The sequence below is a fragment of the Phaenicophaeus curvirostris genome, chromosome 17 (genome assembly GCF_032191515.1).
Source record: "Phaenicophaeus curvirostris isolate KB17595 chromosome 17, BPBGC_Pcur_1.0, whole genome shotgun sequence".
Classification (NCBI taxonomy): domain Eukaryota; kingdom Metazoa; phylum Chordata; class Aves; order Cuculiformes; family Cuculidae; genus Phaenicophaeus; species Phaenicophaeus curvirostris.
In genome coordinates, this window is record NC_091408.1 from 9847859 (window position 1) to 9860191 (window position 12333).

The 12333-nt window shown below is 42.3% G+C and overlaps 1 protein-coding gene across 10 annotated transcripts in view; it reads right to left on the minus strand.

Annotated features, from left to right (window-relative positions):
• The window catches only part of ARVCF (ARVCF delta catenin family member), a 258529-nt gene that overhangs the window by 149269 nt on the left and 96927 nt on the right, over nt 1-12333 (minus strand). For 6 of the 10 annotated variants that reach the window (XM_069871075.1, XM_069871076.1, XM_069871071.1 and 3 more), the window contains 2 exons: nt 10392-10493; nt 5683-5927 (listed from right to left, as the gene is read on the minus strand). In XM_069871075.1, coding sequence (XP_069727176.1) covers nt 5683-5898 — 216 coding nt within the window. In that variant the 5' untranslated portion in view covers nt 5899-5927; nt 10392-10493. Of the gene's footprint in view, nt 1-5682; nt 5928-10391; nt 10494-12333 lie in introns of those variants that run through there. The other 4 variants (XM_069871079.1, XM_069871078.1, XM_069871080.1 and 1 more) reach the window with 2 other exon arrangements.

The following is a 12333-nucleotide window of genomic DNA, read 5'->3' on the forward strand; positions in this document are numbered from 1 at the left end:
GAAGTTGAGACTTTCCAAGGCAAATGAAACTGCAAAATTATTTCTGAGGTGTTTAGGATAGATGTGGTTACTGCTTTGCACTATGATAACCATTAGCATGAACCAGTTGCTGTCCTGCTGACAAACATTAGGTGGCACTTTGGAATTTAGCAGTTCCCATATAAAGTTGCAGAGCATACTTCAGGAGTAAAGTGTGAGACATGAAAGTGTGGTACTGCTGATGACAGAGAGAAAAGTGAGATTGCTGCAAGGGTGTTAAATCTTTGAGCTAAAAGATGCCTTTCCAACCTGCACACGTAAAACAATAAAATAGTATGAAATTAAATTGTGAAAAATCAAAACATTGTGGTTTTGAAAGATTAAAATAATCCTTCCCCTGCCAGGCAGAGGGTCGGTTTCTTGCTGGGTTCCCTTGTCTACATTTTCTAATGAATCTTTTGGGTACTACTTCTCAAACTACATTTGCCAACAAAGTTTTATACAAATCCTATTCAGATAACACATCAGATATTGAGTGGATTTTGCTGCGTGCCAGCAGATCTGAGTCCCAAATAACTCTAATAAGTGGGGTTTAGGTGTTCACTTATCAAATAAATCCCTTATGGAAAGACCTTCACAGCCTCTGATGCAGTTGATCAAATCTCATTAGTTGTAGCTGGAATTGATGCTCACATTCCCATTCACTTCTATATCCATGTTTTTACCATCTAAGGCCTCAAATGAAGACTGAAGAGTAATGACAGCGGAGAAGCTATAACAAGATATAGGAAATGGAAATTCTTGGAGGAATACTACCCAAGTCCATTTTTCAGAGGCTCCAACACAGGAGCATACCGAGATTCCTACAGCACAAACGCTTTTTTTGTTAGCACAGTGCTGTCACATTCCTCCTGCAATACAGGAAGCAAGCTCTAGGATTTCTTTTGGAATTCAGGTAATCCCAGCAGAAAGGCAAACAGCAGGAGCTCCTTGAGCTCACACTGTGCAACGTGCCACACTGTCACTTTGGAAAGTCTCTGTTTGAAACACTTGCCGCACCTGCGAGTGAGCTGCTGCTTGGGCTGAATTCCTGAACGTGCAGACGGGTCACCAACCCTGCCTCACAGTCTGCACTCCTCGGCCTCGAGAAACATCAGCGCCTCGCTTCCAGCTACAACTGTTGCTGAGCTATCAGCAAAAAGGTCCCAACTCCCAGTGTAAACCAGGAGCTGATGCTTCCAGAGAGACTGGACAATGTCCATAAAAAAGGCACCAAAAGCTCCAACTTCCAAGCCAGACTATCAGCTCCAAGACAGCAGAAGCCAGGGACAGGACCATACCACACATGTGGGGAACATGTATCCCTGAGTAACAGCTTCTGCTCCAGTTCTTAACTGTCTGGGTTTCCTAGGTCCTGCAAATACCTCTCAGCTCACACTGAATTCCCATCTAAGAACTCATCCTCCCATGGGAATCATACTCCCAAATCTCCTCTCTCCCTTCCCCCAGAACCTTTGAATAGTTGCACACAGGCAGAAGCTGAAACCTGACCTAGCTCGATCCTAGAAATGGAGTAAGACTGCACACGTTGTGGCCACCAGAGCTCCAGAAATCCTGCACAAACCCTGCAGCAACCGGTCAGTCACTGTTTAGCCCCTGCAGCCTTTACCAATTCAGAGAAACAGAGAATCATAGAACCATAGAACAGTTTGGGTTGGAAGGGACCTTAAAGATCATCCAGTTCCAGCCCCCTGCCATGGGCAGGGCCACCTCCCGCTGGACCAGGCTGCCCAAGGCCCATCCAACCTGGCCTGGCCAAGCTCTGTTGCTCGGCAACGAGAGAAACGGTGAGAGGGCAGAGCTGGAGCCCTGCGAACCTGAGCTTGGAAAGCGAGAGATGGAGGTGGAGAAGATGGAGGTGGACATTGAGATGGAGGAGATGGAGGTGGACGTGCAGATGGAGATGGAGGAGATGGAGGTGGATGATCAAGTGGAGTACATGGAGGTCGACCATCAGGTAGAGAACGAGATGGAGTGTGGTTATTTTAGGAATTATGATCTAAAAATCCAAACATAAAACCACCCCCATAAGCCCACCACAGGGGACCTAAAAGAATGCAATTAACAGTCCCATGAAATACATTTTTAATTACATGATGACGTTGTCCATGTGAAGGCTTCTCAGATAAACTTGTGATACTTCTTACAGGCACAAGAGTCAACCTGTTAAGCAGGAGTCTGCATCAGCACACAAGGGGCTGATTTCTGTTATTAACACCATGTGAGATTTGGCAGCTCCCCAGCTTTCCTACCTGTAAGAAGGGGGATAATACCCCCCCTTTCCATAATGGGAATCCCTCTCAAATCCCTAAAGGTCACTGTAAGATCATTCAAGTCAAAGCATTGTTACAGGGTCTCTGCTGGCAAAACAGGCTCAGGGAATGCTGTACTTTCTGTTAGTGATGAAACCTTGACGGAAATGGAAACTGTCCATGTGCACTAACAGGGAAACAGTCTTTGAACGCAAAGGTTGTTGTGCAGCTCCCCAGCTGATCGGATTTGACAGAGCTGCTCTGACACCCATGCAGCCGTGCCAATTTAAACCAACTGAGGAGATTGCCTTGAGTTCAATAAGTTTCACGCGTGTGATACTTTAGAGAAAAGTTAAAAACAAAGATAATATTCTTTATCCACTGATTGCACGGCCGCTCTGTGCATTTGCCCACTAGAGGACATGCCCTACGCACGCGCTTTCATGTCTCCCTCTCCACCTGCAGCTCCCACTGGGAAAAGCAGCAGAAGCCTGACTTGAAAAGTGAAATAGAACCAGGTAGATTAAACTAAATACCTCACACATGACAAGTATTAAGATTTATCAAGCTTGTAAAAAAACCCATTGTCAAGCAGATTCTCTGACTTATAAAAAACACGATAGGTGGTGCTCGCCAGTGACTGAGAAGCTTATTGGACTGTGACTGCCCCGGGAACTGATAAAAATATAGAGACTGCCAAGGCCCCCATAGCCTGGGACACAACAGCAACCAAGAAAATAAGCTTTTACATTCCCCACTGCAAAAATTAGGGAAGCAAATGCTAATGCACATTAACAGACAGCTCTGCTCTTCTTCCACAGTGAGGCACAGATGATGCTGCACAGAGTCCAGAAGGTCTGGAGCTGAAGCACCACGATGCGCACCCCTGGCTGTACACCCAGCACGACGCTCGGACTGAAGCCTTCGTGCGTGGGGAAGCTACGCAGGGCAGGAGCTCAGTGTCTCCACGTGCTCAGCAGCACCGAGCCTCTTCCCCGCGAGCCGTGATGCTCAAGGCCGCCTGTCGTCCAGAGGAAGGAGAGACGGGGACAGACGGAAGGTCCGGCAGGCCCTGCCTTCTCCAACGGGCTGTGAAAACCCCAATGCTTGGGCCTCTACCTCAGGAAAAGACTCACTGAGACCAATGGAAGATGTTCCAGCAACATTTGGAACCTGTTATTGGGAGGACAGTATCTCCTAGGAACCCCTCCTCTGGGGCAAATTTCCATTCAAGAATTAATATCTGAATGATATGTATATATGTTAACTAATATACATTAATATATATTAATATACTATGATATATATAATATATATTATGTATATATAGTAATACATTAATATATTATGTATATATTAATATATTAATTAATATATGAAGAAAATACTTGTGTTAAAATATATAATATATATTATATATAATAATATACTATATATTTTATATAATATATTAATTCATAACTGAATAAAATGTGGTTGAACTATTCTTTGGATGTTGTATATATTGCTTATATATAATATCTATTATATATAATAATAAGTGTATACAATATATATTATATATATTAATGTATTATAATATATTAATTGATATCTGAATAAAATATTTGTGGATAAAATATATATAATATCTACAATATATAAAATATATACTATTATACGTTTATATTATTTAATAATATATGAAATATATAATAATATATTATATGTATATATTATTTGATATTTAAAATATTGTTTGGATCGTCCAAGTCATTGACTTCTCCCATCAAAACCAACTTTAAGATACTTCTTAGAAAAACCCCACACACTTTCTTCATGTAAAATTAAGGAGTCTCCGCACACGTCCTTTGGCAAGTACAGCACATCCCTGCTCTCATTTGCAGATGCGAGAGTTCTTCTCAGGGGCCAAAAGACACAAAGCGCCATACGCTCCCAGCAAACGCCCACAAGTGCCCCACGGTTCCCAGCTCCCGTTCAAGTATTCTAAATTCACACTCAGCAGGCAGAAATCATACATGGAGTGAAGGAAGTGGCTGAACGGGCTGCCCAGGACAAGGAGCTGCTGTTACAGAGTGAGTTTAAAGTTGGGATTTAAAAAAAAAATGAAAAGAGTGCAGGTAATGAGATCCAGAATGTATTAATTGGATTCAATGTTTCCATAAGATATTGCTTTTGTCTTTTGGGGACCTCAGAAAACAGTTACACACTTCTGGCACGTTGCCGAGATAGAATTTTGCCTTTTCTAAAAGTACCAAAGGAGCATGTATTACAAAAAAAAAGTACTGAGAGATACTAATAATCAGGCACAATGTACAAAGTCATTCAGGAAAAGTGAAGGTGAACTTGTCCTTCTTCAAGAAAAAATATGTTAGCACATCTGCCCCCTCCCCAGCCCGGCTGTTCAGCATAAGAATAAGAACCTACAGCTCCTACCAGCTACTCTCAGACTTTCAGCTTAACCCACATAGGCTGCTCGTTTCACATTAAGTCCCATATTCAAACATCTACACATACAGAAACGTGGCGGCTGCTAACAGAAAAGCTGTGCTAACATAATTTAATGTAAAGTCTGCCTGAATACAGCTCAATGCAGGTATAATTGTAAAACAGTCTGGTATAACTGGGATTAACAGCTTTTAGAATCGCCGTAGCCTGGAGTTTCTCTCTGAATCGAACAATGTTTTCTTAGGAAGCAGTCCTTCACAAACCATACTATTGCTTCTGCATGACTTACCTTGCACGTCAGAGTGATTTGCTAGCTTAAAGTAATTTAGGAATGAAAATAGTTTATCATTCATTGCACATTTAAATAGTTAAAAGAACACATATCAAGCAAAACAATATTTGGAAACCTTAAGGCTACCACAAAGCCAGTTTGCATCATTAAAATGAAGTCTATCAATTCAATAAACATGAGAAACAAACGATGAAGTTCTCCCTACACAAACAATAAGACTTCGTAGGAGGGAAATCCCAGCTTTTCATGCTGTTACCTCTATTCAAAGTCCAACCATTTCTAATGGAAATTTTGTTTGCCATGGAGATTATGATTCAGCCTTGGTTTTCAGTCACCAGCACGTCACTACACTTACCGCAAGTGCATAGATTTAGAGGAGGGTGTGAAGATTTCTCTTTACGGTTTAATGCTCGAGGACACATACATTTTTAAAAGTATCCCATGAGCTAAGAGGAAGCAAGAGCAACTTCTGAGCCACGGCTCTGAAGTCTGAGCTACCAAATTAATCAACGAATCATACCAACTCCAGGGTATCAGAAAACAAGCTATGGAATGAAATGCCGACAACAAACAGGATGCACCTGACTTTCTGGCATGGGAAATTCTGGACTAGGTGAACTCTAGCGACAGATAAAAGGAGCAGGCTGTTACCTGCAGTACAAGCTGCTGCCAGGCGGTTGCCAGGGGCTGACCATTGCCAATGTTGCAAATGCTCATTCGGTCTGCTGGCTGACTGGCACGCTCAAGTTGCAAGGAGACATTGCGCCGCTCTTCCTCAAGTGCCCGGGTGAGCCGCTCGAAACGAGCTTCTTGCTCCTTAACAGATGCCAAAATGCTGGCAGCGGACCTGATATCATAGTCATCCATGATTGTTTTCAAATGCTCCTGCCTGTTAACTGACCAGGGCAAATGGAAAGGGTCAGGTAAAGGGGTGGGGAGGGCACAGGTCAGAGGTTAAGAATAAAAATGCACATTGTTAGTCACCCTACTAAAATACTGTTCACTCTAAGAAGCAAACTGCACTGCTCTTTGAAAAGACTTCCTTTCCATCCACTGATTAGATTTTAAATTAAAAGTAATTAATCTGAGGCTTTTCCGTTCAAAAAAGCCACATGCTCACCTTGGAGAGAATTTATCTTTAAGTCCTTTGATCTTTTTGCTAAAATTGCTCTGACAGAGGTTTTCATCCCTCTTGCAAAGCTATTTTCACTGTGCAAATAATAATATACTTAAAGAATGATATAAAAAAAATATATGGCTTTGGAGGGGATGAGGAACACAACCTTTCTCACTACAGACACCTGGAATTTTTGTCTCTAGGAGCAGAAGTGAGAAATTTAACATTTTTAAAGACAGAAACTTCATGGTACAAAAAAACACTTGTGTCCATTTTTTTCCTATGTGAATGGATACGTTCTGCCCCCTCCCAAAAAAATTTTAGCAGACAGAAGCTGAAAATAGTTTCCAATTTTAAATTATAGGAGTACAGTGTAATATGGAAAATATTTTTAAATGCAGACAGTGCAATTGCAGTTGAAATGTGCTTGATGATTTCAGCATGGTAGCCAATGAAACAGTCCTTCATGCAGCTGTTTGCCAATAATGCAAATGAAAAAGCCAAAGTCAAACACCTTCCGTGGAAAACACACAGGACCACTTGTCTCTCAGTGCAGGAAAAAGACCTCAGAAACCAGCTAGATGGGATAGATCATCTGCCATATGTCTTCTCTAGAAGGCTTATAAAGTATTCCGTTTAAAACCCTGTCTCCATCTGTATGGTGCATGCAGCAAAACTCCCCACTGATTCCACAGATCTATCATGTGAACATCAGTTAAAACGTTCTCCTAAGAGTATAAAATAAGCAACACAACATCCCCTTAAATGGTGGGTTCAACAGAACCTTTCCACTAAAGCTAACAGAGTAAATAGTTTACTGCACTTTACTACTGGACTACTCACAGCATCTCTGAGATGAGCATCTCTGAGAGGCAAAATGTTCTCCAGCTCCTGTAATTTAAGAACAGTTCATATTCTGTGCTAGGAGCTAAGTCCCCAGAAATTGTCCCTTGACATGCAAATCAGGAGTGATTCCTCCTGCTTCCAGGGATTCTTTTATTTCACACACCAACAAAGACTTCCATGAGCATAGGCAGTACCAAACCCTGGGTTCCTGGAGCTTTGCATTTCATTGTTCGGCGCCTTTAGCCAATGCACCCTCTGGACTGACACTTTTTCCATGACCGTTAACACTTCTTGGGCCTCTCTCTCATGCTGATTCTTCAGCAGCTAATGATAACGTGGTCATTACTGTTATAGTCCTGAAGGAGGGATATCGGCCAACAGTAAGCCCCATGTTCTCACATGGTGTGTTAGAAACTCAGAAGTAGGGCCAAGGTCTCTCATCTTTTGTCATATACAGTTGAAATCACACAATGGGCCTAAAAGACTCTGGGGCAGAAGTAACAGACCCCAAACCAGTGACATAAACCTTGAATTCACGGGAAATAACCTGCCAGTAGCTCCATGCTTCACTTAACTCCTAGGGAGTTGCTTTAGAAAGGAATTGGTGATAAGAAATGATGTTGGAAACAGCATAAGGATTACCATATATTAATCTCATAACATTATTCTTGAGTCTTTCATGTTTTGAGACCAGTAAGCAGAAGCACCTTTCTTGATTTATGCACTGATTTAACTTCTGTTGAGATTCTGAAAGAAAACCAAAAACCACTCAAGGGTTTTCAAGGTGTCACAAACCAGTCAGATACAGACCAAGCTGTCAGCTTCCAAGATCTTCTGCTCTGAACGCTGTTCTGCTAGAATATGAAAAGTCTATAAAACCTTCAGAGAGTATGCTGGTCTCTGCAGAGGGTATCACACCCATCTAAACGGACGGTGTGACTCACGGGATGTGTGTGTAACGCAGGACAGGACTGTGTGACTGACCTGCTGCATCTCAGCAGGATCTAGCCCTGGCACAGCCGCACAGAAACAGAGCCAGACTTTCTGGACCTAAGCTTGCACGCTTCAGCTTTTGTGCATCCTTGCTTTGCACAGATAGAGAGCGCTCTGTTTGTTGTCTTTCCTCCCAGCAGTGCAGACGTGCCCACAGACTCCTCAGAGGGAGCGCAAAAGAAGTGGACTTCACAGACCCAGGCACAAGTCATATTGTGGGGAAAACATACACGGAGGCTGGGGTGGGAGGCATTTCTAATGATATATTCTTAAAGACGGCTACCTGGTTACCTGCCTGACACAGATCCAAATACACCTCAGATGAGGGGATACTCCAGGCCCAAGAGAAGTAAGAGCCTGGATGGGCCAGGGATGAATGAACAGAGACAGGATCCTTCAAGGTGCCTCCCAGCAGGAACCCGCATCTCCTCCATCACCTCGCGCAGGGAGCCACCTCTCCAGCAGTTCCCGGTCTGCATCTAAACCAGCTCTTCCTCACAGGCGACTGTGATCTGGCACAGCCATTAAGGGTACTTCGAGGGACTAATTTCAAAAAGTGAATCAAGTAGCGATGGAGGAAGAAGATGACAAGATGTAAACTACCGTAACTAAATTTTAAAAAACGGGTTCCCTCTAGAATACATAATGCAAGTTTCTGTTCTAAGGAGAAGCATTACCGATAGTGCATGAAAAATTGCGAAGCACCTCCTCTAACACAGATTCTGAAGCAGTAACAGCTTTAATAAAAAAAGTCACAGTTGATGACTGAGCTGGTATATAACTTTCAAGTCACGTTCTGAGTATGTGACAAAGATTCCATTCAGAAAATCCTTAATGAGCTATAAGCCCTTGATGCCACACATGAGAGGACCTAGAAAATTTGGGTACTATAAATGGTACAAGTCTCAAGAGAGCTACAGAGATCTCCACACAGAAAATATAACGTTAACCTCCTTACAACCATAAATATTGTGCTTCTTTTCTCTGTGCAAGTAAAGCACAGGCAGAAAATAAACTGTATAAATTTTCAGATGTACAATTAGTGACCATAAAAATCCTAATTGCTATGCAGAAACAGCAGCAGGACCAATAACTGCTTTTTAAGAACCGTTGGACAGACTTCTGCATTTCAAATGTTTTATTAGCAGATAAATACTTGCTTGCTGTTGATTCACTCCCAGTTATTTACCCAGGGTTTCAACAATTTACATTATCAGCAGTCTAGACTAGAGGAGAAAAATAAAAGTACTGACTCATGAGTTAGTTACTCAGGCTGCCACTTGCAATTTGCTACCATTTGTAAATAAATTAAAGTGCATTGAAAAGTGTATAAGTAAATGAAAATATTAGACCTATAGCAGCCAGGTAAGGATTATTCCTTAGGCTGCATTTCTAAACACAGCAAACACTTGCCTACAGAGTGTCAAAGGCTACGCTGACAGCAGCAAATCTCCCTCCTGCCTACGTGACTCTAAATATATTAGTTTTGCATTGGAGCTGGAGCTAAGGAAGAGGATCTGTTTTTTTCTGACTGTTCACATGAAAAACTAATGCATCAAAGGGCCTCCTATAAATAGTTGATAGAGCTTAAGTGCTCAACAGGAATGAAAATCACCCCTCTGCAGAGCCAATAAGGAGGTCCCACGCAGCACTGATGTGCCGGCTCATGCCCAGGTTTGGAGGCTGCTGGAAACGGCAGCCTGGGGTCACTTGGCACACTGCCAAGAGCGTGAGTTAACTCTGCACACTGATTTTGCTAATACAGGATGAAGCTGATAGTCAAGAGTTTTTAAAGTGCCCTTGAGATTAAGAGGGGTCAAGTTCTGTGAGATTTGGGCACCTAAATCCTAACCAACCTGGAAAATTTCAAATCCTCTGCCCTTTCCAAAGCATTCTGCCTGCCTACAGCAGTCAGGTAGTTGAGTGAGCTGCCTTTGGAGAGAGCAGCGTCCACCTCTCAGCTACACAACATCGCAGAGGCTCCTCTCAGCAGACGGGAAGCGGCTCCTGGGGCACATGGGAGTTTTCGCAGGTCCAACAGACTGAACGCTGAGCGTAGCTGTCCCACTATTGCTGTCTCCCAGCCCCGTGCCACTAGGTCCTGCTGACAAGAGATGGTCCTACAATGAGCAACAAGAAGCTTGCACAGATAGCAAATCAGCAGCTGTGGGAGCCAACATGAAGGCTTGTAAGCGTGCATGGAAGCAGTAACTATGTGCTTCTACAGGGAAGAAAATCATCAGAATAAAAGCAAAAATGGGGCTTAAATAATCTATGGATTGAAGCGTCACGCATGCTAATTGTATTTTCACCCTGAAGTGCCACAAGAGATGAGTAGCAAAAAATGACTGCTATCCTCCATGCAACATCAGACGGCGTGCAGAGAAAACCAAGCCATACACACCTAGAGGACTGCCGGGCTCTGGATGTTAGAGCTGCTGCAGCATCACCCACTACAGCTAGGAAAGTAGAGACAAAGCAGGAGAGTAGCCTCAAGCAGAACCAGCTACAAGAGAGAAGAGAAGACACAGTTAGTTAATAAGGTATTACAACCTCTTCTGTACACAATCGTGTCCCAGGCTCTCCTCACTGTGTTGTATGAATTATTTATTGTACTGTTTTCCTTCTAACTTGGAGGAAAAAGAAACAATATTCAGAGAAGCCAACTCTGAGATTCTTAAGGAAAAGAAAAAAAAATGCCACTCTGGTTAATCTGATTTGTTATCAGTGATTTGTTATCAATACTTGCATGTGCCTGTGAGACTGACTGTTAACATCCTGAACCAGGGAAAAGTGTGGGCTGCAATGAGGATTTTGAATGCTACAGAACTCGATACAGGAGCCAACCATTTTAAAAAAAAGAAAGCCTCCATGATGCTCTCAGATATAAGAATAATTATTTATGCACAGAACTTTAAGCCCTGTGTCTGACGTACGAGCCCCGAGATGGCTCAAGGTCATTTCACAGATTCCTGCTCGAGGGGGTACATCCATTTCTAGAAGATGCACACCATACTAGAGCTTACAGCCACTTTGTTCTGCCTGCTGTAATCTAATCCTGTACAAAATCCAAATGAAAGTTGGTTTAGGGACATTAGCTCATCTAGGTACCTCTGTAAATCTCTGATGTGTTTTGTCTTAAAACATTTAGCACCAAAACTTCTCTGGGTCAGCAGCTGTAATACCAGTTTTTGCTGGAGAACGTGCAGAAGAGAATCTGTTTCACAAAGGCATGGTTCTGCGAAGCAATATATCCAGTTTTAAGCTACTACCACATCAAAAATGCTGCAAGCACATGGCATGCAATGTCGAGCCAGTACAAACTCATTTTGCTGGTTCAAGTGTTTTAGAATATTTTCAGAGAGCAGTTTTGCCCCAGCAGATGTTATGCTTGACCAGGTACTATCTGCCTTCCTGAAGCCAGCATAAACACAATTTCTTGCGCTTCAGCCAGATTACCAGAAATAGGATCTTTTCTTTGCACAGATCCAATCTCAAAGGGCATGGAACCAGCACAACAGAAAGCTTGTTTTTCTTAAACCAACAGAAGTAAATTCTATGCTCAAAACTTACAAGATAGAACAAAACCATGCAAAGGTACACCCGAAGATGAAAGTCAGGAGGCGGAGTGAGAGAAAGACAAATTGTCAAGTAAAAGACCAGAGGGAATAAACTAAGCATAATTCAGTTTCTACAGACAAAAAAGCAACACTTCAGAAAATTATATACATATGTGTATATATATAAATATATAAAAATAACATGTAAGAAATTCCAAATAAGCTGCTTCTCAGACTTTATGGTGAAATCTGTCTTGAGCCTCTCGTTGCCGCTCTGGTTGACCGAGGTCTAATTTGACCCTTGCGTGACAGTTTCCACCAATGAATAGCAATGAAGAATTCCAAAGAAAGCTATTTCAGTGTAGTTCTCTCATCAGCACAGACAGACATACTGTGTTGGTGTCAAAAGGAACAAACAAAAGAAAACTGGTCAGGGTTCTTTTCTTCCTCTGGACAGAAGCAGTCTGTGAAACAAAGCTTCAGCTAGGGAAGGACAAGGGCAGAGGAAATGCCAACAGGAAAACTCCTTGAGAAGAAGCTTTGGCTTTGTGGATGTGGCAAGGAATGCTGCAGCTCACCTGTTCTGTTACTGCAATAAAAACATCAATGTGCAACATTTAAGGTTTTACACCAGTAAGAAATTTCATCTGATCATTCAGCAGGAATCACTTCACAGAAATAAATAAATTTTGGAAATAAATTTGCAGGATGGCACGCTAGGATCTGGGTTTGGCAACACCAACAAAACAATCCAGACAACGTACATCTTTGTACACACAATGCAGT